General features: G+C 56.1%; 2 protein-coding genes across 3 annotated transcripts in view; one reads left to right on the forward strand and one right to left on the reverse strand.

The window, feature by feature from the left end:
• The first annotated feature begins 1,735 nt into the window (after positions 1-1,735).
• ZNF710 (zinc finger protein 710) lies at positions 1,736-20,816 on the forward strand. Of its 2 annotated transcripts, none has more exons than XM_026060743.1 (5): positions 1,736-1,803; positions 11,724-13,220; positions 14,551-14,742; positions 15,338-15,512; positions 17,677-20,816. In XM_026060743.1, exons 2-5 carry the CDS (start codon positions 11,754-11,756, stop codon positions 17,847-17,849), a joined length of 2,007 nt encoding a protein of 668 aa, XP_025916528.1. In that variant the 5' UTR covers positions 1,736-1,803; positions 11,724-11,753; the 3' UTR covers positions 17,850-20,816. The 2 variants fall into 2 exon arrangements, with proteins under 2 accessions (XP_025916528.1, XP_025916529.1); XM_026060744.1 differs by lacking the exon at positions 1,736-1,803 and adding an exon at positions 3,733-3,780.
• A 127-nt stretch (positions 20,817-20,943) lies between these two features.
• The window catches only part of IDH2 (isocitrate dehydrogenase (NADP(+)) 2, mitochondrial), a 7,711-nt gene continuing 2,926 nt past the window's right edge, over positions 20,944-25,728 (reverse strand). Inside the window, exons 2-11 of the mRNA XM_026060745.1 lie at positions 25,075-25,166; positions 24,376-24,541; positions 23,642-23,802; positions 23,379-23,522; positions 23,041-23,177; positions 22,607-22,758; positions 22,339-22,451; positions 22,105-22,202; positions 21,709-21,801; positions 20,944-21,331 (exon numbers count right to left, since the gene is read on the reverse strand). Of these exons, the coding sequence (XP_025916530.1) occupies positions 21,244-21,331; positions 21,709-21,801; positions 22,105-22,202; positions 22,339-22,451; positions 22,607-22,758; positions 23,041-23,177; positions 23,379-23,522; positions 23,642-23,802; positions 24,376-24,541; positions 25,075-25,125 (1,203 nt within the window). The 5' untranslated portion in view covers positions 25,126-25,166 and the 3' untranslated portion in view covers positions 20,944-21,243. The remainder of the gene's footprint in view (positions 21,332-21,708; positions 21,802-22,104; positions 22,203-22,338; positions 22,452-22,606; positions 22,759-23,040; positions 23,178-23,378; positions 23,523-23,641; positions 23,803-24,375; positions 24,542-25,074; positions 25,167-25,728) is intronic.

The raw sequence follows: 25,728 nt of genomic DNA on the forward strand, positions 1-25,728 counted from the left end.
GCGTGCGGACCTGGCGGGAAGGCGGCGAGTCGGCGGTGGCGCTGGGCGCTCGGGCTGGGCGCAGGGGGCCGTCGGAGCCGTCGGAGCCGCTCCCGGGCTCGGCAGCGCGCATCCCGGGAGCTCCCACCGCAGGGGCCCCGGCCAGGCTGTCGCTAAACCTCTGCAGCCTCCCGTGGGCTCTGCCGGTTTCCTAGCCCTGGAGCCTTGCAGCAGAGGAGTTACGCGCCCTATCTGCATATAACAGGGTGATTTCATTAGTAAAGTTGAGTCACTGATTCTCTTTCTGTGGGGAGCACATCTCAAAGGACCTTTCGGATGATTCCTCGGTTGGTCATGCAGCCCTTAACCCTGCATACGACACACGAGTGAGTTGCCCGAGATAAGCTGTTCCCGGGTACCAGCTGGCCYGCGGTACCAGCCCATGTGCCGGCACTTCCCGTGTGATGAGGAGAGATAAYGAGGTACCTTAGCCTTCAGCAGGGAGGGTGGCTCACGCTTGCTGCGGAGAGGAGGTGCTGCCCCTAAGGAGTCTCCGAAAGGTAAATCTTGCTCAGCTCTGGGTTGTGGATCCTTAGCGGCTGTAAGGAAGGGTTATGTGAAATTTAGGTGACTGCAATGCTCACCCTGTTGCTTCGGGGCTGATGTGAAGAGTAGCATGAAGAATAGCATTTCACTCAGGACACGTAGCCTGAAAGAAAACAAGGCCTTTAAAATAACTGATAGCTCAGCCTGGAGCGGAGGCACAAGGTGAGGTGGTCAGGAGCTAGGCTCTCTCGCAGGCCACCTTCAATGGGAAATTCCGCAAGGAAGGCGGTTCAGGGAAGCTAGGTGGTCCTTTTACTCTAGTTCTCCTCTTCAGATCTTTAGAGCCTTGGCAAACCTTGTATGTGTTCACAAATTAGACTTTTATGAAACAGACTTTTTTTTTCTTTAGGCTGCTCAATTTAGGATTCCAAGAGTTTTATTTTCAGGGCTATTGCATTGCCTGCCTGCTGTGATTCAGCTGCCACCAAACTCTGGTGGAGGGGCTGTGTGGGACTGCAATTTGGGGTAAATAGATTTCTGTCAGAAGCTTTGGAGAAGTTCAGGAAAAGCTGGGTAAAACAGAAGGTAAAACAATGAGGGGAAAGGCAAGGAAGAGGGAAGTGTCCAGAGATAATGAATCTTAATCTGGTACAGTTTCTGATGCTGGAATCTAGCAAGAAACATACTGGAGGCAATGTTACTGCAGGAAAGGAACTATGAGGGATAAAACTCTGTATTAAGGTAAAAATTAGATATCTGAGTGATTACAGATAACACAGAGAGGTAAATAGAAGTTAAAAAATATACAAGGAAGTGAAGGTTAGGAAAAACTTATGTCTGAAGAAAAGAAAATCAATAAGGAGATAGTGGAGCCTCTGAAGAGGTGCCAGAAGGGCAGGGATTGGAGAGGGGAGGAATGGCTTAAATGCTGGAGTTGTACCAAGGAAAAACTTAATTCTTAGCAATCTGTGTTGACAAAGAAAAGAGGGGAAGAGAGATCACACCTAGACGCGTTGTTTCCCAGAAGAGGGAGGAGCAACGCTGAATGAAAACTGAATTGTGCAAAAAAGAAAAGGAAAGAGAACCTCCGCAGACTGCTGGCTCCGGATGCGTCCTTCCTAGAATTGTGAGGAGAAGGAGAAAGACGAGGAGCACCATTAGCGAGAGTGTGGAGAAGCTCTTTGGAAGGCAAGGAGATGCGGATGAGAGGGGGCAGTGACACACTTGTGCTTACCGTTTTCGGAGAGGATTCTAACGAGTACGCAAGTGCAACTTCAGGTACAGGAAAGATGCGGCAAACCCTTCAAAGGGACGGGCTGGCAAGTATCTCAATCAGCAAACGTGCTAGAGAGCCTTGAACCTAAACTAAAAGTTTATGTAAAAACCCCACGCAAGGATTTGGTTCGCAGCTATGGCACGCAGGCAGGAGCTGCTGTAGTTAAATGGATGATGAGTTTGCCAAGTGTAGTCGCTAGAAAGGCAGGGAGACTCAAACCGGGGCTGAGGAGAAGTTGCTCTTGTGTTGCTACAAAGATCAATATTAGGGCAGGTTTAATTTATTTTCTGTATTACTGATATGAGAGAAGTGGGATGGATGGATGATCTGAACACGAGAAACAGCGGTTAGAAAAGGGACTAGGGAAGTCAGTGCAGAGAAACATAAAGGTGACGGATGGAGTCGACAGCAGTGCAAGAGAGGAAACCCTCGCTAGTAATGCGTTATAAGGCGCAGAACAGAAGGATCTGTCCCCTCTGGCAGAGTGCTTACAGACAACAAGCTGAGGAAATTGCAGAAACAGTCTGATAGCGCAAAAACAGAAGCAGCATCAGTGCCTGCAGCAGAACCAGGACACCAGCCTGAAGGACTGCTGTACGTGTGCCTTTTTATAGCAGTACTTACAAGTCTTGCTCAAAAATTGATCTAAGCACTGTATGCAGCAGAATAAATATGATGCTTGCCCTGAGTGAACTTGCCATCTAAGTGCAAGATAGGAAGGACAGGGTGAACATGTAAGCAGAGGAGCACAAGAATGGAAGAAGAAGCAAGTGTCCTTCATTAGCTGCTTAATCACTGCCGGGCATTGATAAGGCATTGGTGTGCTTTAAGAAGAAATTTGAAGAAACTAGTGTAGTAGCAGCAGATCTTTGCATAGAGGTTTCCCAGAAAATTTGTGAATTTATTTGTTGGAAATTGAGTAATGAAATTTGTCATCGTTGGCGCAGTGTAAGCGAGTCCATTGTTTGTTAGCATCCAAGAAAAGATGGGTTGAGAAAGCTCTTAAAAGGCAGGCAGTTTGCGTCTGATGCAGTAGCAGAATGATGCAAGGGGGAAAATAGCAGAGTCGCAACAAGTCAGAAACATGATTTCTGCAGAAGCGTTTTGAATGAATCTAAAGGGAGCAAGGCACTGCCTGCCAGTGCAACGCAGTACTCGGCAGATAATCAAAACGTAAAATGATGACTAGCTACAGAAAAGTTTAATTTGTGTGTATGGAAAAGAAAGGTGGATCTTGGACTGCACAAGACAAAGAAACCAAACTCAAGTGCAAACTGGGGAGACTAGTGAAAGAAGAATCTTACGTTGTGGGCATGAAGGAAAGAGAATCTGGAGGTGCCTGCAGGTCTGAGGTGGGGGGGAAAAAGGAAGATTGAGAGCTCAATTCAAGGTTCAGCCTGGTTCCATTTTATATTTTTCATGGCGTGGAAGATAAGCAAAAGAGCGGGATTTGCCTGGATCCTCCTTTCTCTGTGAATCTGTTAGCTTGCTTCTTGGGTCGTGTGCCTGTAGCCCAGTTTCCCCACTCAGCCTRCAGGCCCCCCTACGGGTAGGGAAACTGGCACATCTCACTGGTGAGAGTTAACGTATTTATTCTGTGCATTATCAGAGCAGTTGGCCCTTTTTAAAACTTGTAACATGTTCTTCTTCCAGAGAAGGTTGGAGTTTAAATATTAAATCATTCTTGCATCTCCTAGAAGCCCCAGCCTCGTCCTCCGACACTGGGACTTTTGTCTCGCCAGTACTATGTGACGCAAGTCATTTCCTTTTCTCCTTGCCCTGTGGTCTGCAGGGTGTCCTTCTTCCCAGCCCCAGGCAGCTTTCTGCACGCCCCACGGTGCAGCTCCATGGTTCCTCAGCCTTGGAAGGCTGAGTCTCAATGACACCTCAGCTAGAGCTATTTCCTCAAAACCAGGAGAGACAACATATTCCTGCCTTTCTCCTTCCTCTGCCACTTCTTCAGTGCAGCTGTGAAGCAGGTAGGGGCTGAGCAACATGCTGATGTGATGAGTTCCTTTCTGCTGCGCTACCTCAGCCACAGGCCTGTAGAAGAGAAAGAACTAGCAGAGGTAGCAAGGTATGTGCTTAGCCACAGAACCTGCTTCAATGTCATGCCAGGACTGTGGTGATTTTCTATGTAGAAATCTCTTTGGGACTTAAGAGACTGATGTCTGTGATTAGATTTTGATTTCATGCTTGCAAGTGCTGTGCGAGCTTCTGCTGCACAGTGGGCTTGCGTGCGTCTTCTGACTAGCATCCATGCACTCCATGTGCATCTTGTGCTTCAGCCCTGGCCTGGCATCATTTTAGATCACCCTTGAGCTATTACTGCATATTGGACTAGTTCTAGCAGGTTTGTGCTTAGTTATTGGACACCAGACCTGAAAACCCTCCAAAGCCTTTGCTTTGACATCCTAAGCAAGATTTTAAGCAGTCCTATGGAGAGGAGAGGTCCAGGCTGTGCTCTGCCTCCTCACCAAGGAGTGTGAGTGTATTTCCTGGCAGAGCTGGAAATACTTGACGAAACCTTGCTTGCCAGTGTGTTGGGAAACATCGTTTCCAGCCTGGTCTGCAAGAGCCTTGAGCAGGCTACCCAGGGAGGAAGCGAGAGCAGGGAAGTGAAACAAAAGCATTTGTCCGATTCCCACTTGTGTGGTGTGTTTATGCAGCTGCTTCAGCAGTTCTGCTAACTGTGGTGGCCTTGCTGTCTTTTGAGCGGTAAAGCCCAACTTCTTGTGTACAAGGGCTTGCATGTTTGATAGAGAAAAGTGCAAAGACTGGTTTGTGTAACACAAGGCTTTTGTTTTTGTACTGCAGGCCCAGAGGAGTGGTGCACTTCCCTCTTCTTGGAGAGCCACAGAGTGGCAGAGAATCTACTTTGTTCCAAAAGCCTCTGTCTTGGGGTTGTTGGTTTTGTTTTTAACATGTCGGTGCTGATATCAGGAGCGTGCCAATGTGTCGTTCATTCAGCCTCTTTGTCTTGTGCTGTTTGGGCTCGGAGGCAGAGATCCAGGGCGTCCCGCTGCCGGATGCAGATGACCACTCCACGGAGTGTTAGAGACGTGGGGAAAACAGTTGGGTCCCTTCTCATCTCTCCCGTCCGGCAGGTTGCTGCAGGGTTCCTCTCTGGAGGCTGTTTGCTAGCGTTGTCCCGGTCCTGCGCGTTTCGCTCATGTAACGTTTCCTTTGCGCACTCGCATTCGCCAGCGGTACCCAGAACTGTTGGTACCCTCCCGGCCCCGCAGCCRGGGGTGTGACAGTAGCAGTGCTTTAATACTGCTGCAGGAGGTAACGCAGAGGTGTTTATTGTGCTGTGAGATAAATGGTTGTGGAGAAATAGCCCCTTGCTGCTGGAAAAAGCAGGATCCTGATTGGATTGAAAGAGACATCCAGTCTACACAGAAACAGGAATTGATACAGCCTACCCCAAAATGAGGAAGACGGCAAGATCAAAAACCAAATGAGAATGGTCTTCTCTGTTTTCCAGTCTCTTCCAGCTCATCTCACCAAAACTGAGAAAAGGGACCCCTATTTTCCTGTCTGGACTGAGACCCTGGGGAAGCTGGTTCTTGCTTTCAGCTTCCATAATTTCAGCAAGAATTACATTACCAGATTCTTGAAGCCAGTGGTATTGTTTATATATTCCTTCCGGAAAACTGCTGCTCTTTCCTAGTCATCTGAAAGCCCTGGCTTTACACTTCCCATCGCTGAAAGTCCCCTGGCCCAGCCCTGCATCTGGCATCCGTTTCAGAAGTTGCTCGTGCGATGTTAGCCGGGCCGAACGGGGGGTTTTGCTGTGACCGACAAGCAGATGAACGATTAGGGAAATTAAAGGAGGGCGCAGGGAAGTGAGAATCTCGCCAGTCCTTGCAAAAATGGCAGGGGATATTTCTGCAGGAGCGTGGTTTGTTTTGTTGTTTTATCTGGTAGTAAGTGTCTCTGTGGGGAGCAGCGCTGAGTGAAACGTCAAGCTGAGCTCGAGCTAGGGGGACTGTAAGCGTGGGAGATGGGCAGCTTCTGAATAATGTGTAGTAGCCTCCAAACCTTTCATCTGCAAAAGCGCCACGCACGCTGTAGAAAGCGGAGGGTAATCCACGCTCTCTGCTGTGAAGATCAGCAAGATCAGAGCCGTAGGCCATTGCACGAGGGGAGTGCCGTTTGGTTTCTGGCCTCTTTCTTTCCCCAGCCTAGCAGAAATGGCAGCACTGCCAGCTTAATGCACGGTTTCTGCAATATTGGATTTGCAGGTGGGTAGAGAGCAGCTCTGGTGGCCTGAGAAAGGAGCCCGGCTGTTCGTGGAAGGCACCGTCGGTAGCTTTGAGGTGGGGAATGAGTCGACGTCCCTGGGCTCTGTGCGAGGTGCAGGAGAGTCTCCGAGGGGAGAGCCAGCAGAGCCGAGTCCCCCGAGCTCTGCAGCGGAGAGGTGCCGGGCGCGCGGGGGGCGGCCAGGTCCCCGAGCGGCAGGGCGGCCCGCTCCCCCAGCAGTCTCCCAGCAAGCCGCTGTCCGTCAGGATTCGCTCGGGCGCGCGGACCCGGCATGGCACGGAGCAAACCGGCCCCTCRGGGCGCGGGACCCGGCAGCGCCTGGGAAGCGCCTGACACGCAGCGCTAGCAGCTGCCGCGGTTTCGGCGGCCCCAGGGCGGTACTGAGAGGTGCCCGCGGGGACCGCGCGGTTTCCCAGGCGGAACTGGGAGCATTTCCCGCACTGAACAGGCCGGAGCTGGAGCTGGGCGCTTTTGAGGGTGTCCTGGGGGGCGTGCGTGGGCCCCGGCTCTTCCAGCCCTGGTGGCCGGTGGGCACGCGCTGCCCACGGGGCAGAGGATGGCAGGGGTGGCCAGGGCGCCCCGGCAGCCATGGTGCAGCTCCTGCCACGCTCCTGCCCTCCCGCGTGTTCCCGGGGTCCCAGGCGGTCGAGGCGCCCAGCGCCCCGGCTCCCAGCGGTCCCCATCCCCCATGCTCCGTGCTCTCCTCCCCCATCCCTCTGCTCCGCTCCCCTCCCCTGCCCGCTCCGCTCTTTGTCTCTCTGCCTCCGCGCTCCCCCTCTCCTCCCCCTCCTCCTCTCTGTCTCTTCTTTCTTTCTCTCTGTTTTTGTATGGGTTTCTCTTCCCCGCCTGGCCGCCCTCCCCCACATCCATCCTCTGCCGGCAGCTCTCCTCGGTAAAAGGGTCGCTCCTTGCTAAAATCTGGAAATTGGGAGGGGACGGAATCGCTCTCCTCCCGCATGCCCTTTGGAAACGTGTTAGCGGGGTGGACGAGGCCTCTTTATTCCCGGGCTGGAACCGGTCTCCGGACCCAGCTCTCTGCTCGCCAGCTCCGTGCTGCCGCTTTCCCCCGCCCTGGCGGGAGGGAGACCCGCATCTCCTGGCGGCCCGGTGTGGACAGGACTCGGCCAGCCGGGGATGGTGACGGCCCTGTCCGGAACACGGGTCTGGGCCCAGCCAGGCGCCCCAGAGCAGAGGGCAGTGAGCGGCAGGCAAGGGCAACTGCGACGCTCCCGCACCGGCAGGGCTTCCCGCACCGGGTGAGCCCCATCGCCCCTGCCGGAGCGAGGATCGCCGGCGAGGGGGCACGTGTTGCCTCCTGCCCGGACCCGCCGGGGTTCAGCCCCTGCACCGGCAACACCAGCCGTCTCCTCCTCCCTGAGAAAGTTTCCTTCTGCAGTGGCTGCATCCCTGCTCCGAGGGGGGCTCGGCGCTGATCGTACCCTCCTCTCCGTGCACGCGCGCTGGCTTCGCCCCCTCGGGAGCATCTCTTTCCTCTCCGGCAGCGCTGACGCGTCGCTGGCCCTTCCTCGGGCCCAGCCGACGCTCGGGGATTGCCTCGCCGGGTTCGTTAGGTGCTGGACCAAGAGTGTGCGATCTTGTGCCTGAATCTGCCGTGGCAGGGTGCAGCCTGCGCTAAACATATGGAAAGCGCATTTCCTAAGGAAGGACCTGGTAGTCCAGTGTTTTGATCCCCAGTGCAGCTGACCTGCGCCCTGGCAAAGTCTGYGCCTCTCCCCCCTCTCTGTCTCCTCCTATTTTCATGCCTGTTATTTTGCCCTTCCCTCGTCACTCCTTCCTTCACCGGAAGGATGCACGGCCTGTGGCCAGTGGTTCAGTGCCTGGAGCTGGCGTGGGGATGCATGGCCACGCTCACCGGAGCCGGCCTGGGACCTGCCGCGCAGGGACCAGCAAGAGCAAAGTGACCACCTCGGGCGGCCGTGCTGCAGGGCAGAGGGGCTGGTGCCTCCTGCCCGTGCTCCTCATCTCTGCAGCCCGGCACCCGACCCCCCTCGCCAGCCTTGGGGTGGGACGTCGGCCTAGAGGCCGTATGGGCTGGCGCAATGAGAACAGGAGCACAACAACCCGGTGAAGCAGGGTGTGCCCTTTCCAGGCAGGAGAGGGCTTGTTTAGCCCRAGGTTGCCTCTCTCTAACCGTGCAGGTGCTCCTGGGACTGCTGCATAATCTAGTTCAGAGTTGATTCTGTTTTACCTCCCCCATAGGATTTCTCTTTGTTGTAGCTGCAGAAATAATTCTATTTAGAAGAACATTCTTCACCACAGTGGGAAGTCCTGGCCTCCTCCGTTTCATCTGGTGGCAGCTTTCCAAGTGTTTCCCTGCCCATCCGTACAAGCCACCCTGGAGGCTGCTCCCGGGGAGGCTGCTCCCGGCCTGCCTCCGTGCCCAGCCGTCCGCGGCTCCCTCGGAGTCCTTTGCATCGCTCCTCCGGTCCCCGCTCGGGAAGCGAGATCCTCCGATGCAGTGTCCGCCAGTACTGCGTCCGGTCCTCTCTAAGCCAGGGTTCGCTAATTAGGGGAGTCTCGCCCCTGCGGTAGGGGTAGGGAAGGCTCGAGCGAGCTGAGCGTTGGCACTTYCCAAGAATGTTGTTTTATGCCACACAACAAAATGTATAAACTTTTAAGCTGAAGAGTGTTTTGGCAGCTGATAGATCTGTTTTCCCAGCCTACCAGAGGGTTGCTCTCTCCCTCAGACCTCCCGCTTCTTTAAATGTCTCTTCCACTTCTTGTTTCACACTTTCTCCTTTGCTTTGTCTGATATTCTCCCTTAACTATTTTTCAGCCGCTGTTAATCCCAGCCTGAATTCTTAAGGAACCTGCAGAGCACTAACCCGAGGGATTTGAGGATCTGATGGTAAAACAAAACATCCCCAAGGGCGTGTTGTCTGTCCCGCTTTTTTTCCCCTCTGCAGCAGCTCCTCTGTGTTTTGCTATCCCAGATTCCTGGGTTTGTTTGTGGCAGTGCTGAAATTACTAGCTAGCTGCCTCCTTAAATCCTCTAGAAGAGAAGGTGCTGCGTGCTGCTCAACGCAGACTCCAGTCCTGGTTTTCATGAGGAAGCGCACACCAGTACGAAATGTGGACGCTTTAAAAAATACTCGCTTCCTCCTTTGTGGAAATTCATACGTAGCTTAGGTGATTAGATCGAAATATACTCTGCTGGTGTGGTCTTAAGGTTGGCAGGTGCTCTGGAGACCACCAGGGTTGCGACTGGGGAGCTTTCAGAGAGGTCTCGGAGGGTGTCGGGATTAGAGCTGCAATCCGTGGTGGACTCTAAATGTTTGCTTCCAGCAAGCGCTGGGTAGGGCCCTGGCTTTGCTGGAAGGTCTGGCACTGCCCGAGACGGAGTCACGTTTAGGCCGGCAATTCCCAGGTGTGGACAGCGAGGACCTTGTGTGTAGGCACTGTGCAAAAATGTCTTTTTTCTGCTCATTTGTCTTTTGACTTTTACTGTCAAGACTGCAGCCACTGTGAATTTGCTGTGGTCACACCTCATGTCCAGTAATGATCTAACCAGTGTTGCTATGATCTCTCAATGCGCTCCTCTGTACTTACGTACCCTTCCTCGCCTCTCCACCCAAATGTTAAGTTTGTCCTCATTGAAAATGGTTGGTGTTTATGTGACCTTTTAAGTCAGTATTTCCCAAACTGTTTGGCATCGTGCTCTGCTCCCAAGTGAGTTCTACCACCCGCCTGCCTTTGCCCCTCAGCTGTAACCAGAGTGTTCTGATACAGCAAACAGAAGAATTAAAATTACTCCCTTTCATTCCAGTTCTCTCCTGTGTGCCTCTGGCACATATCGTGCAGGTTACACACCTTAGTGTGGGGGAAACAGCTCCAAATCATTTTCAGGGTACAAGGCTGCTGTCTCACACCCTGCAACTGTGTCTGCGTTATTTGTCCCTTGCTTTATGATCTTGCATTATGTTGCATCAAAATGACTTGCTCAGAAGATCTTGTGTTGACAACAGACCAAAGCAGGCTGTACTGCTGGCTAGTCCCATTGCAATATATTCTTCCCCAAACACATGAACGTCGCTTTGCCTGTCATCTGTGAGCAATTCTTTGAGTTTCTTCCTGATAGTAGATGGAATTATTAAATGGCATGAGGTCAAGACTAGAGTTCTGCAGGATCCTACTGCAAGCATTCCTGGAGGGTGGTGAAGACGTTTCTGTGGTTCCAAAGAGTCTTTGAGCTGTAATAAACCAATTCTAGTCCATTCACTATGTGCAACATAAATATATAACTATATATATAGTTATCTAATCAAAATATCATCCAGGAGTAAGTCAAAGTACTTTAGGTCAGCAAAAAGTCCTCTCTCAACCATGCTTAAAATTTCACATAAAGGTTGTTTGGCAAGACTCATATTTCATAAAATTGCAGTGAAAATTTGGAAAGGAAAAGTAGGGGAAATAATGCCTCTAGCATTGCAATTTTTTGCATCCTTTTGTAGCCTTTCCATGAGTTTGTCCTGGACTGATTTCCGTCTGACTGGCTTGGTTATCTTAGTTATCTTACTTTTTCAGTATTGTCATGATATTTGCTATTTTTCCCTTAAAAAGATATTAAAAATCAGGTAGTGGATCAGAAACCTGGTGACCTTTTTTTTATCTGTGAAGCCTGTAGTTAAGGGCCTGGAGAAGGGGCAGAGGGAGAAGGAACAGCGCCAGATCCTGCAGCAGGTTTCATCAGCGTCAGGCCGGGTTTGCTGTCATCACGCATGGTGTCCTGTGCCTTCCTGGTCCCCAAGGTGGGCACATACTGCCGCCACCAGACCTGGGGTGGGCATCAGCGCGTGGGGGCACCATGGGCAGAGCACAGGGGGACGGGATGACGAATGGACTCTCTTAAACCTTCCCAGGCTTTGTGGATGATTGGTTGCCTTTTTACTGTGTTTACACCAATGCCCTGGAGAACCATGTTTTTTTTTTTTACAGTGATTTTTTTAACTAGCTCTCTAGCCCTTTCTTTATAAATGACTTCATAAATCTGTTCTGTAAGCAAGCTATATAGGCCCAGTAGTACTTTAGAGGGGGAAGAAAACAGGAAAAATAGAAACAAACTGCTTATAAAATGTGAAGAAATACTGCTAAAGCCTGGCATGCTTTTTGCCAGGACAAAAGCTGTGCTGTTGGAAGGCATTAATAAAAACAAAAGGAAAGGGGAGAGGAGGTGCTTGAAAGGCGATGATGGAAGAGGCTGGAAGACTAGCGGGATGGGCCAAGTGGGGGAAGGCAAGCCCGAGCACATCTGTCGCGGGGCAGGAGAGGTCGCGGCCACGAGAGCGGGGTTAACTGCTGTACAGAAAGCCGCCTGCTCCGACATGCTCTGGGCAGGCGCTCGCTGACCCGGCGCTGCGCTGGGGGCTCCCGTTCGCGCCACCGCGACGCTCGGCCTCTGCGACAGGTGAACGTGCCGGAAGAACCAAAACCAAGCCCAGCGGAGAGCTTCTGCTGCGCGTTTTACTTGGGCCTTGCGTGTCTCTGACTGGGTTGGTCTGATGGGGAGCCGGGGACAGCGATCAGGAGATAGGTCGCCAGTTAGACGAGTCTGTTCCGGCAGAAATTCCCTGCTTGTCGTTTGGGGTGGGACGGAGCCGTGCGGCAGGCTGACACCCTTCTTTCTCTTGTTTCACAGCCATGACAGCGTAGATAGATGGTGTGAGAGATGGATCGCTTCACTGAGTGCGGGACTCAGACAGACGCCGTGGTGGTGCTGTCCCTGGCACAGGCAGCGGTTCTGGGCTTGGTGTCCGAGAATGAGCTTTTTGGGGCCACCATCAGCCCTGGGGGCTTCTTCCCGGGGCTGGGAAGCGAACTTCCGGACACTGCGACAGTCGAGCCAGAGGAGCCCGAAAGCGACTACCGGCTGGAGCATGAGGGGCAGGCACAAGGGGAAACGCAGGAAGAAGAAGCGTTAGAGGCAGAGTCATCGTTCGAAAAGCACGCCCGGAGGAGAAAACGGCCCCCCGTGAGGCTGGTGCCCAAAGTCAAGCACGAGAAGGCTGAGGTGGAAGAAGAAGAGGTAGTGTATGAAGTCTCCATCCCTGGAGAAGACAAGGAGGAGCTGCAGCGCAGCCACCCGCCCGCTTTTGAAGACTCCAGCCACGAGAAGACGGTGCAGAGCAGCGCCATGAAGATGATTGACCTCAGCGCCTTCAGCAGGAAGCCCCGGCGCCTCCGGCACCTGCGCAGACACGTGCGCCAGGAGCTGGAGCTGGGGAGCTATGAGCACCGCTTCCGGGACCCCRTCCAGGCGGGCATCGCGGAGGCCAGCCTGGGCGGCGCGCCGGAGGGCACCGGCGCCCAGGCCCTGCGGACTGAGTGCGCCTTCGAGGCAAACGCGCCGTCTCTGAGCGACGCGGAAGCCCCTGTGCCAGAGTCGCCGGAGCAGGTGAAGAACGAGCAGGGYTTTGTGTGGCAGGATCCTGGGGAGTTTGACGCGGATGCAGCTGGAGCCAACAGCGAGCGCAACAAGAAGGCCCAGCTGGACCGCCTGGACATCAACGTGCAGATCGATGACTCGTACCTGGTGGAGGCGGGAGACCGCCAGAAGCGCTGGCAGTGCCGCATGTGCGAGAAATCCTACACTTCGAAGTACAACCTGGTGACCCACATCCTGGGCCACAACGGCATCAAGCCCCACTCCTGCCCGCACTGCAACAAGCTCTTCAAGCAGCCCAGCCACCTGCAGACGCACCTGCTGACCCACCAGGGCACCCGGCCGCACAAGTGCGAGGTGTGCAACAAGGCGTTCACGCAGACCAGCCACCTGAAGAGGCACATGCTGCTGCACACCGACATCAAGCCATACAGCTGCCAGTTCTGCGGCAGGGGCTTCGCCTACCCCAGCGAGCTGAAGGCGCACGAGGTGAAGCACGAGAACGGCCGCTGCCACGTGTGCGTGGAGTGCGGCCTGGACTTCTCCACGCTCACCCAGCTGAAGCGTCACCTCTCCACGCACCAGGGGCCCACGCTCTACCAGTGCCTAGAGTGCAACAAGTCCTTCCACTACCGCAGCCAGCTGCAGAACCACATGCTGAAGCACCAGAACGTCCGGCCCTTCGTCTGCACCGAGTGCGGCATGGAGTTCAGCCAGATCCACCACCTCAAGCAGCACTCGCTCACCCACAAGGTAGGCCCCGGGGCTGAGCGCACGGCTGGCTGAGCGGGACGGCAGCAGGGCCCGAGAGGCGCTTCCCCTTTCCGTGCCCAGTGGAGAAGTGTTGGCCCCAGGCCACGAGTGCGGAGGCAGAGAGAACTGTCTCGGTTCCCGTGGTGCTCTGACCRTCCCCGCGATGGGTGGCGGGTGGAGGCACCTGGCAGCTGGTGGCTAGCAGTTGTTAGAGGTCATCAGTTTGGAGTAAAACGACAGTTGTCGTTATTGGCAGGGTTTCTGGGACTGTCCGGCCTCCTCTCTCTCCGAGGGGTTTTCATCCTTGGGGAAGGGAGGCTTTCACACCTTCTGTCCTTACTGCTGGTGCTGGGACAGTGACTTGCAGGACCCTGGCCAGTTGGATACTGCCGTCCCTCCCAATGGGATCTGACTGAGGCGTTTCCTCTTTTTCAGGAGTTCTTTCAAGGAGAGTGGGGGGGGGGCAATTGGCCCATTTTAGCCAGAGAGCAAAGCTGGAGCTAACAGCCAGATGCACCTCTTAGTGTGTCCAGCCACGCTCTTTCCAGCAGAAAAAGCTCTTTCCTACATGCTGCAGGGCCTGCCATGGGTCTTGGGCAAGGCTTTCAAATGTGCTCCTTTGCAAGGTCTGCTTCGGGAAGGCAGTGCTTTCCAGGCAGCTCCTTTCCGCTTCCCCGCACAGCGTGCTGCTTTGCTGAGCTGCTCCTGCTCTCATTCCCAAGGCACAGACTTAATACAGACTTTTCCAAGTGCTGTAAAATGCATTTCCAGCACTGGTGAGAGATGGTATCTGTGAGCGAGGCAGGAAATGGGAACCTGAATAGTGGAGTATCGTACAATGGGAATTAAACTCCCAGGGCAGCTAGCAGGGACAGGCCAAGGCTCTGGCAGCGCCTAGCTCTACGCCTGCAGAACCGGCAGAAAGAAGGAAGCAGGAAATGCTTTGGGGAAGGTGCAGGCAGGCTGATTAGGGTAAATCTCTATCTCTCTATCTCTTTCTCACACACGCACACCCATTACTTACCTTCTGTCAGCTGGGAGTTACTGAACTAGAGCCTGCCTCAAGGAGCCAGCCCCRGTGACCCTTCAGGAGTGCTGCTCTCTGCTCTGCACTGTGACRAACACCACACACGTGCCCCGGGCTCCCGTGATCTGTTCAGAAAGCCCCCTCCGATTCCCTGCCCTAGAGCCGATACCCTCAGGGCAGCCCTGTGAGCTGGCTCTCGCTGGTACCCGCACTGGGATTCAGGCGGTTCATGCACCCTGCAGGGTATTGCCCTGCCTTCTGCTGCTCTGCCCGAGTGCTCACGCTTTTCTATAACCCTTCCAGGGTGTGAAAGAATTCAAGTGTGAGGTGTGTGGGCGGGAGTTCACCCTGCAGGCCAACATGAAGCGGCACATGCTCATACACACCAGTGTCCGTCCGTACCAGTGTCACATCTGCTTCAAGACATTTGTGCAGAAGCAGACGCTCAAGACCCATATGATTGTGCACTCACCGGTGAAGCCATTCAAATGCAAGGTACCATCGGGTGTCTGAAATCCTTCTGGGGAATAGCACAGGGGCCCTGGCACTCTGCTCTTTGCTCCCAGAGAGACACCAGCCAGTCTGGGTTGAATTCCCAATCAAACAAATGCTGTTTTGTGATGCCTCCCTCTGTTCGCATTGGCAAACAGCTCATCCTGACTTGCAGTTTCTGCTCAGAGCTACAGTGGTAGGGAGGCAGCTGTTCTGGATGGAGGGTATCGACAGAACTGCCAGAGAAGAATAATTAGTACCTGCCTGTCTTTAACTAGTGCTAGACACAAGCTGGATTTCATGAGCACTAGAGCTCACAAAAATACTAGCWCCTCATCCTCAAGGCCTCCCACAAAAGGAGTGGGAGATGAGCAGAGGAGGGAAGCCATCCAATTAGTCTTGGAAATTAGTGGGAATAATCAGGGGACCCCAGGAGTGAGGTCTGATTTGAAAAACCCAAGTCCCTGAGGCAGGACTAGCCATCAAAGGCAACTGCCTGCTGGCTGACCCCCTTTGCTGGGGGGGCGCAGGGGGAGTGTCATGCCATCAGCAGTGGCAGAAAAATAGGCCTTGTTAATCAGAAAAATACTGTTCTTAGGTTTGTGGGAAATCCTTCAACCGCATGTACAACCTGCTGGGCCACATGCACCTGCATGCTGGGAGCAAGCCCTTCAAGTGTCCCTACTGCTCCAGCAAGTTCAACCTGAAGGGCAACCTGAGCCGGCACATGAAGGTCAAACATGGGGTCATGGACATCAGCCTGGACAGCCAAGGTAGGTGCAGGCTGTGCTCAAGTCTATGGCAGGAGCTGGTACTGACTATTGGAAACTGGGCACAGCAATCTTGTCTGCTTAGGCTGCTGCCTGGAGGCTCCCAGGGATGCCTCAGTCTTGGCAGGGTGTTTTGCTCTGGTAGCTGGACTGTGTTGCAGCTGCTTTGGCAATCGCCTTTCAGGGAGCTCGGGTCTTGTTGTGCCAAGAGCTGCCCTTAGTTTGCTTGTTCTGCCGGGAACACGCGGTGACACATCGCTGTCTCCCAAGCCTCTCCTCCTCCCCATGTTCTGACTGTGACACCCTGCCCTGCAGATGTTGTGCGTGTGGCACCCGATGGAAAGGTACCAAAGGGGAGCGGAAGGTTTAAATAGCTCCTCAAGGAGCCACTGAGGCTTCTGCTTCTCTGGACAGGCCAGGAGCCCTCTGGTGACACCGACTTCCACTTTCGGTCAGAAAGGATTTTATAGGGGAAGAGAAGTAAATCCTTCTGTTTTTCTCCTAAGTGCCCCCTCTTTACGTGTCCAAAGGCATCCTGGAGCGAAGAGGAGACACCACGTGTCAGGCTCCTGCCGCATTGAGGAGCGGTGGAGCCGTTGGTGTTCTCCTTGGGCCGTAGCGCGGTGGGTGCGCGCGTGCCGCTAGCGTGCGCTAGGGACCCTGCTGCCTCAGTTGTCGGGGAGCAGCGGGGGCCGGTTGCTGCCCAAGGGACGGGGAGCCGGGAGCTGAGCGCGGTAAGGTGGCCGGCAGGGCAGGGGTCTCGCCAGCGGGGCCCAGCCCCACAGCACCTGAGCAGGGCAGACCCAGAGATCCTGACCAGGCTCAACCAAGGGTCAAGCTCGCCAGGCACGTTTGTGGTGACACAGGTCTGAGGTCTGGCCGGGAGGTCGGTCTGCAGGTCGGGTCTAGATCAACAGGGCCTGTGGCCAGGCAGGGGCCAGGCTGTGGCTGAGCTGGAGACCGTCACTCCTACGGCACAGCCCAGGTGGGGACTGAAGGCCCAGGGCTGCGCTGAAATGGGGCTCCTGGGCCCAAGGGCAGGGATGGGGGGAGACCCCGGGTGAGGCCGGCCAGGGCCATTAAGGCCCATTAGTGCCCTCAGGGCCCGGACAGCAGTGATGCTCGTAGAGCATTTGGAAGCGCTGCCTCTCCTTGCGCTCAGCAGTGGATATAAGGGGAGAAGAACTCGAGTAGGTATCGTACGTCCCCTGGTACAGCTGTCCGGCCTAGCTGGGAGTTCTCAGCTCCCAGAAAGAGGTCTCGCTACTGGGCATGTATCTCAGCACCCAGTTTCAGGCATCGGCACGGGTGCAGTTTTGCACCAGGATCACCCTTGTTTTGTAAGGACAGAACTGCAGATGCATTTTACCTATTTCATCCACATAGTCTTCCTCGCCATCTTGACATACAGCTTGAGCGTGTACTCAACAGATACAGCAGGATCCTCCCGTTTCTGCCTTTTTTTTTCCCTTTCTTTTTTTTTTCCTTTCTCTTCCCTCCGACCCCAAAAACTTGCACTTCAGACTAGGTTCAGCCAATATCCAAGACCTGCTGCTGAATAACAGTGGATGGGGGTGCAGTGCTTTGAGGCACAGGCAGTGAGTACAAGCATGTGGATAAGAACTTGGAGAATGATTACCAGCAGCTGGGGTTTTCTGAGGTCTGTAATCCTCCCTGGGTGTTCCTCTCCCTCCTTGCCTCCTCCTTTGGCTTTTATCATGTGGACCCTGTAGGAAAGGTGCTGTATACCTGTGCATTCGGCACAGAGCACGGGTTCTGGCAGACCCAGTAGTAGGGCATGCATCTGCAGGGTGAACATATGCACAGTCAACACTTTGTGTAGTAGTTCTGCAGGCCTGCAGCGCTCTCTCTTCTGTGACTGGTCCCTGCTACTGCACCTAGCTGGGAACGTTCGGAGCTGCCAGCAGGACTTGAGCCCTTCTCTCACTAAACAGGGAAGGCCCCAGTCTCCACCTACCTGAGTGACACCTAAATCCCTTAGCTCTGATTCTTTAAGGCTAGATTTTTCTGACAGCTTTTTGCAGCTTAAAAGATAGTCTGATCAGAGGCCTCTGTTTCTAAAGCTAGACATGCCCCAGCATTGCCTTTCTGTGGCAGCAGATGTGGGGCAGATACAGCATCTGTTTTTTCATGCACTGTCTTCTAGATCCCATGATGGACCTGGCTGGGACAGATCACACTGAGCTGGACAGCCAGCAGGAAATGGAAGACTATGAGGAGGAGAACTCTTATGACTACGGAGGGGTGGGGAACCCTCCRGATGAGAACGCACTGACAGAGCAGGCTATGAAGGAGATGGCTTATTACAACATGTTGTAGCTGAGCGACAGGGCGGCAGGCCCAGAGCACACTGGAAGAAGGCTGCCGGTGACCTGCTTGGACTTTGTTGGGTAAGAGGAGCTCCTGTCGCACTGCTGACAGGCTGTCACTCCCTGCAGCATCCGGAACAGATCTGCACCACTGCCCCGTGAGAGGGGGGAGGCTCAAGCGAAGTGGGTGAAGGAGGAAACAGGGATGTCCTAAAACCTTTGCTGGGGCAAAGGAAGGAGCAGAGCCTGGAGGTGGCACAAGGCAGCGGTAGCTACCTGCTGTAAGCGCTCAGAGCTGGTGTACTGAGCCATTAAGGGCTCAGTCCTAGGATGTTTTGAGACCGCTGCAGAGATTTGGTTGAGCTTTTACCATCACTTGGGTCATTCCCTCTCAGGGCCCCTTCTTCCCCACTCACCCCGAGAGGGAGCGTCAGAGCTGCGCGCTCGCTGCTTGCAGCTCACCTGTGCAGYGTTGAACTCCCTTCACTCTTCTGTACTCCTGCCTGCCTGCCCCTGGCTGAGCGCCTCTCCATGGCAAGCCACGACTTCACTCTGGTGTTCACCCTTGCTTGCACACTAGAGTTCTCCAGAAAGCATACTTGAAGCTGCAGGCAGGGGAAGGCACATCCCAGAAGATGATGAGCATTACTAATTATTCTACCTCCTGGGTCCTCCCTAATCAGCTGTGCTGGGGTTGCAGATCAGCCTGTAACCATCAGGCCTTTACACCCACCTTTTGAACACCCAGCAGGGCAGAAGCCCCTCTACCTGCAAGAAGCCAAGCAGAAAGGAAGCTGTTTTGCATTTCTTGCTCTTTCACTCTCTCCTCAGCAGGTGAGAACAGTTCTGATTGTTTTGGCATTAGCTGCAAGCTGATGCAAGCATAACTGTGGCAACCTAAGAAAGGCCACAGGGCACATACAAAACAGAATATTTTCTTACAAACTAATTGCAAAGCTCAGTGGAAGCAGCAGCTCTGAACAGAGCAGCTTTAGTGAGCAATGTATTTAAAGGAAGGCAAACCCTGTTCAACTTGAGCAAATGATGGTATTTTGAAAGTAATTTATTTTTTTCAGATGTGCCGCGTGGTTGGATTTATCTTTTCACTGAGTTCAGTTTCTTTTAACCAATGTTCTTTGTAAACCTGTGTAATGTGCGTGATCTGTGAAGCTGCAAGCAGAGCAGGCTGCGTTGGAACTCAGGGCTCCTGAGGGAGGGCTGAGGACCAAAGAGAAATGTCCTGCTAGCTGCAGGAAAGCAGCCGTGTTGGTCTACTGAGTAAGGAGGCAGGGCCTGTGGCTAATGAACCAAAGCTGCTGTATGTGCTATAGGCAGTATCTCTTCACCCCTTTGAGCTTCTCCAGCCTCAACCATCCCACCAAGGAACAGAGGTGTTCAGAATTCAGGAAAAGTTTCATTCTGGAAATACAGCCCTTGGGCTGCTGGCTTGCCTAATGGCCTCTCAGATGCTATGGAGGGAGGGAGAAACGTGCCAGAGAAGTGATGGGAAGCAAAGGTGGCAACTGCTGAGCCTGCGTTCCCATCCCCTCTGCTGCAGAGAGGGAGCAGGGGCAGCATGCATGCTCCTGCCCAGCACAGAGCACTKCTCTCACAAGCATGGCCCATGCCATTCGTAACCCTGGCAGACACCAGCATGTCCGGAGAGGCTGCAGCAGGCCCAAGACTGGGGGGCAAACCATGATTCCAGAGACAGAGCAGAGGGGGAGCTTCCTGGGGAAGAGGAAGTAGCAGTATTTGCACAGAGTCCAGGACAACCTTAGCCAACCCTCTGTCTACACACAGCCTGCTGGGGGCTCACATGATGAGGGCTTAGCAATGCTTCCCAAGGCAGAGCAAGCATGCTGCCTTCACTGCAGGCTCTTGTGCAAGCACAGCCATGTGCCTGGCCTGGCAGCCCTTTGCTGGAGCATGTCACATGCTGCCTGCCTTGCTCAAGGCCCATCAGGACTTGTGGGTGCTGCCAAGTAGTGTTGTACGTCCCTGTTCCCTAGCTAAGGGGAGTTTTTCTTCCTGCTTGCTGTGAAAGTGGAGCTAAGCACCTGCTTTGCCCCCTTTGGTTAGTGGGATAGCATATCCAAAGGGGGATGTCAATCCCCTATCTCCAAAAAGGTTGTGCTGGTGAAGAACAGTGGCTCTGAGAGCAGGTGATGCAACTCAGCACTTCCCCCAGCAGGGCTAAGGGCCAGCTCCAGGCGCAGTGCAGCGCTCAATTGCTCGGGCCCCCCAGCTTTGCTCTTGCCTTCCTCCTGCCAGGGGCGTAACTTCCTCCAGACTTGGGGCAGGATGGAGAAAGCACCAAGCTCCCCAAGCAGCAGGGAGCTCAGCCAGCCTGGACTCCCTCACAGAGCTTGGCAGTACAGCCCCCTACCCCGATCGACTTCTGTGCTGCAAGACAGCACAGCACGTCCCCCACAAACTACCTCTGTCCCTGGTTACCAAAAAAAAAAAAAAAAAAAAAAAAAAAAAACCACCACTCATGCCACAGGCAGTGACTGTSAGGAGCAGCCCCTCTGGAGCCAGGCCAGTGCCTGGGAGCAGACAGGTTAGGGAGGCCGAGCAGAAGGGGTCTTGCCGCTGCCAAGGCGGCAGCGGTCACTGCGCACCCCCAAGCCGGCTGGGCAGAGCTCCGGGAGGCGCACGGCACGGCCTGCGGGGCTAGTCAGCATCRGGGTTTGCCCCAGCAGCTCGCGGAGACGAGGCAGATGGTGCCGCGGGAGGATGTGGTCGGTGCCTCTGCCGGAGGGGACCGCGGCCGCAGTTGTACAGAGGATGCCTGCAAGCTGTGCAGCTCCTGTGACTCCATTACGTTACTGCGTTGTGTATGCAGGGCGGTTCAGCCGTCTCTTGTGCAAAGCCCTACTGTGTTTTTTGATCTCCTTGGTTTGAAGAGTTGTTTAGCAATAATTCTAAATAAATGAATATTCTTTAGCTGGCTGGCTGCCTCCTGCGCCTGGGCAGGGAGGACAGGGCCGGCAGGAAGCCCACCCCTGCGTGCCTGCCAGGCGGGCCCCAGGAGCGGAGCTGCCGCGGGAGGGCAGCAGTGCCACGCGGAGCCCTGCCACCCGCCCAGGCCTGCACCCATCCACCACGCACACAGTGGGCCTGAGAAGTGTTTAATTGCTATGTTTGGCACCATGAGGTCAGAGGTTACATAAATTACAGCACGGTGAAGGGCAGCCCTCCCCAGCCCGTTTCCTACAAACCCCTGCTAGAAATACTTTAAAAACACTCGTAGGAAAACTGCTTATAAAAATTATTTCAAATGTTCCTGAGCCAAGTCAGTGAGCTAAAGGCGGCGTCGGCTCCCTATCATGTTAAAAATGAGGTAAACGCCTGGCACCACACACACAGACACCCCCCTCCCTGCTGAGAAAGGGCCCTCTCTACTTCTTGCCCAGGGCTTTGTCCAAGTTGTTCTTGATGGCATCCAGGAAGTCTGTGGTGTTCACAAAGTGCTCATTCAACTTCACGCTGGAAGAAAAGGTGGAGAGAAGGGCTGGAGGGGTCCTCTGCCCACCCACCCCAGCCCGCAGCAAGGCTGGCAGGGTCCCTGCCCTTTCCCGGCCCTGGCTGCAAGCAACCTCTGCCCCATGCAGAGAGTGCACCATGAAGGAGACATGCTAAGGAAACAAAGTCTGTGCCAGGCACAACAGCTCCATGGTGCATGATGTGGCTTCCTTGCCCAACTGAAGTCAGGGCCTGACCCAGAACTTGCTATTAATATATGCTTAGAGTCTACAGTGGCTGTCCCGTAGCTGTCACAGAGAGGCAAACTTGCCTTCGTGGCAGATGGCGCCTGCGTTGGAAGGATTCCCATGTACCCACTCCACCTCATAAGCCACACTTACTTGGCCAGACCATGAATACAGCCTGCAAGATCCTTTGTCATTGTCCCACTCTCCACAGTTTCAACACAGACCTTCTCCAGCGTCTGAGCAAACCTGGGGGAAGAGCAGGGTCACATGCAGTTCCAGCAAAGTCAGCACCCCGCAGAGCAATGCGGCCAAAGGCTACCCCTGTCCTGTAGCCTCCCACCCTGCAATCGCAGCTCACTGCTGCCCTCGAGGCTGGGACCAGCTCAGACACATCTGCACAGGAGACGGCTCCCAGCAGCTTCCCCCTTTCCCTGCCCCGCTCTGGTCTCCCTCAGAGAGCCTGCCAGCCATTCCCAGCCCTCTCACACCACAGTGACGTGGGCTCTTCCACCGCCTCTCCCAGCAGCATCCCTGCCCCCCRGTGCTTACTTCATCAGGTCAGGGTTACTGTCCAGCTTGCCTCTGTGCTCCAGGCCACGTGTCCAGGCAAAGATGCTGGCAATCGGGTTGGTGCTGGTGGGCCGTCCCTGTGTGGGGAGAGCGCTCAGAGGCCCTGACTTCAGCAGCAGACCTYGTGCAACCCAGCGCCTGGGTACACGCACAGGGCCAGACGGGCCCGCCGCTCCCAGGAAAGTGCTGGGAGAGCAGGGACAGCACACTCACCTTCTGGTGCTCCCGGTAGTGGCGGGTGACCGTGCCGTGGGCTGCTTCTGCCTCGATGGTCTTCCCATCCGGACACACCAGGACGGAGGTCATCAGGCCCAGGGAACCGAAGCCTGCAGCAGGATGCAGGGGTTGGGGCAGCGCAGACAGCATCCAGCCAGGCAGCCCCTGACCACCCTGAGGAGGGAGACCACGCAGCCCTCCCACCCTGCACAGCTTGGCCCTGCTCCTGCCCACAGGCCACGTGAGCAGCCCCAGCTTGCTTTACCTTGGGCCARGATATCTGACTGGACGTCTCCATCGTAGTTTTTGCAAGCCCAGACGAAGCCACCTGTGGATTTCAGCACCTGGGCAACCATGTCATCGATGAGCCGGTGCTCATACCAGATCTTCAGCTTGTCAAACTCCGTCTTGTAGTGCCTGGGAGCCAAGAGCTGGTGTTAGCAGGGCCCTGCACAGGAGCTCCCCAGGACGGGAGGGGAGAGAGCCAGCACCCCCTCCGAGGAGCACAGCAGGCAGCCCAGCTGCCACACAGGGGTGCTCACACTATACCAGGTCCCAAAGGATCTTTGTCACCCTTGATGTAAGTCCCCCTTCCCCAGAAGGAGCATGCAGCCAGCACCCAGTCTGCAGAGCTACCCAAATTCCAGCACAAGCGCAGGTGGGACCTTGTGAGCTGCCTGAGTTTGTCAAAGTCCATACTTATCGAAGATCTCTTGGAAGATGTCTTTGAAGCGCCCATCGTAGGCCTTGAGGATGGTGTTCTTGGTGCTCATGTACAGAGGCCATTTCTTCTGGATGGCGTACTGGAAGCAGCTGTGAGCAAAGCCTGAGATAGACTGCAATGGAAACACAAAACACACACATACACACACACAGTCAGCAGGGGCTCCAGTCCCCCCTCTTATCACAGACAACTCTCCATCCCGCCAGCCTGGCCAGGACCACCACGGGTAGGGCTGTGCTGCTGCACAGGGCAGTCCCACAGGGACCCCATCCACCTCCTCCCAAACCCAGCCCAAACCAGAGCCCACAGTTACCTCGTCTGTGTTGTACATGCCCATCCCAACGCCGCCTCCAGGGAAGTTGTACACCTCCCACTCCTTCACCGCACTGCCGTCCTTGGGCGTGAAAACCATCTTGAACGTCCCAGACTTGTCCACCACGAAGTCTGTGGCTTTGTACTGCAAGGAGGAGCCCAAACTGTCAGTTTGGGGTCTGGCAGGACCCTTCCCCAGTCCAGCCCCTACATGCGGCCGCACCACCCTGCTTCCCTGCCACCGTGTGCAGGCAAGTGGCTCACCTGATCGCCGTGGGCATGTCTGCCGATGGTGATGGGCTTGGTCCAGCCGGGTACCAGGCGAGGAATGTTCTTGCAGATGATGGGCTCCCGGAAGACTGTCCCGCCCAGGATGTTTCGGATTGTCCCATTGGGGCTCTTCCACATCTTTTTCAGCTTGAACTCTGGGGTGTGCAGAGGTAAGACCCCAGCCTGTCCCTCTCGAGGGATGCCCCTCTACCAAGCACAGCCTTGCCCCAACCAGTCCCAGCAGCACTAACCCCAACCCMTTCCTCAGCTCCTGCTCGGCTCTCACCCCCCGGCCCTTCCTGCCGTGAGCTGCCRGCAGAGACCCGCTGCTCAGCCAGCAAAGGAGAGGGGCCAGCCCTGCACCCAGTTCATGACCTGCACTGAGCAGGAAGCCCGTTCTCCCCCAGCCCCACGCTGCCTGCGTTACTGCGGCACCACGGAGCACCTCGAGGGCCAGGCACAGCACCGTGCTCGGGGGCACCTGCACCCAGCCCAGGCAGAACGCAGCATCAAGGCACCCCACTAGCGAGCTGAGCCTCTTCCACTGGGAATGCCGCTGCCCTAGCCCAGAGGTGCCAGGCAAACACCGCGGGGGCTCAGCTCCATGCGCAGCTGCCACGGCAGGGAACAGCTGGCACGGGCTGGCCAGCCCCACCGCTCGCTGCAGCCAGAGCTCRGCCCCGTCTGCCTCGCCCCAGCTGGGCACGAGGCTGCCACCCCCCTCCTACCTTCCACTCTGGCCTCGTCAGGTGTGATGGTGGCACACTTCACCGCCACGCTGTACTTCTGGGTGGCCAGCGCCGAGTCAATGGTGACCTGGTCATCTGTCTGGTCCCGGTGCGGCAGGCCCAGATCGAAATACTTCAGCTGCACGTCCACGTTGGGCAGTATCAGCTGGCAGAGGCCATGGGAGAGCGTCAGCGCGAGGGGCGCAGGGTGCTGCTGCGGGAGCGGCCCCCTCTCCCCAGTGGGCACAGCGCTGCCCACCGCTGCGCCGCAGCCCTGCGCGGGGCCGCGGGACCGTCCCTGCCCCCAGCGCAGCCGCCGCCGGCTGCCAGGCCCGGCTCAGCTGCCAAGGCCTCCTCGCTTTCAGGTCCCGCCGGAAGCTGCCATTTGTTTAAGCACCTGCTTCCTGGACACGGCGCCGGAGGGGGACGGCCGGGGAGGGCGGAGGAACAGGAACCGCCAGCTCCGCTTGCAGGAACCCGCGGTGCCGGATACATCGCGGCGGCACAGGGCCACGGGGCGCTCCGGGGCCCGCCTGCCGGGGACGGGCAGCGGGGGGCAGCCCCAGCACAGGCCGGGGCCGACGTCAGCCCATGGCGCGGGAGGAGTCCCCCGGCGCCCTCCCGGCACGCTGGCACGTGGCGGAGGACGTGGCGAGGAGGCGCAGGTCACCGTGTCCTCCCACCTGGGCCCCGCGTTACCTTCTCCTTGATGAACGTCCAGATGATCCGCGTCATCTCGTCGCCGTCCATCTCCACCACCGGCTTGGCCACCTTGATCCGCTTGTCGGCATCTAGGGGGTGGCGGCGCAGCTGTCAGAGGTGCCCCAGGTCCCCCGGCGCCCCGGGCCCCCCGCTCTCCACTGCTGGCAGTGCGGCCGGGCCGAGGGGTGCCGGTGGCCGGGCGAGCTCTGCCGGCTGCTCCCCAGCGGCCCCTGCCAGCCCCAGGGCTGCAGCTCRGCTGGCTGGTGCGGGGCCGGGAGACGCCCCTCCAGGGACCCCGACCCCCAGCCCCGGGGGCCCCGTCCAAGCCTCCCCGCTCTGGCAAGCAGCAGAGCACAGGGGCTTGGCCACGGCACAGCCTGAGCCCACCCAGGTCCAGGCCGGGGCGCAAACCCCGCTGGGGACTGGGCCTGGGTCTGGGGGCAAACCACCCCCCCGAGGCCAGGCCCTGGTCATGGCCCAAGTCCGGCCGGGGCCCGGGACGGAGCACTAACACCGCTGGGGCCAGGCCCTGGTCATGGCCCAAACCCCGCTGGGGCCAGGCCCGGGTCGGAGCACGGCCCCCCCTCGGGGCCAGGCCGGGGCCGGGGCCGGGTCGGGCTCTGACCCCGCCGGGCCCGGTGGCGGTGCCGG

This window comes from Apteryx rowi, unplaced genomic scaffold (genome assembly GCF_003343035.1).
Source record: "Apteryx rowi isolate R43461 unplaced genomic scaffold, aptRow1 scaffold_170, whole genome shotgun sequence".
NCBI classification, from domain to species: domain Eukaryota; kingdom Metazoa; phylum Chordata; class Aves; order Apterygiformes; family Apterygidae; genus Apteryx; species Apteryx rowi.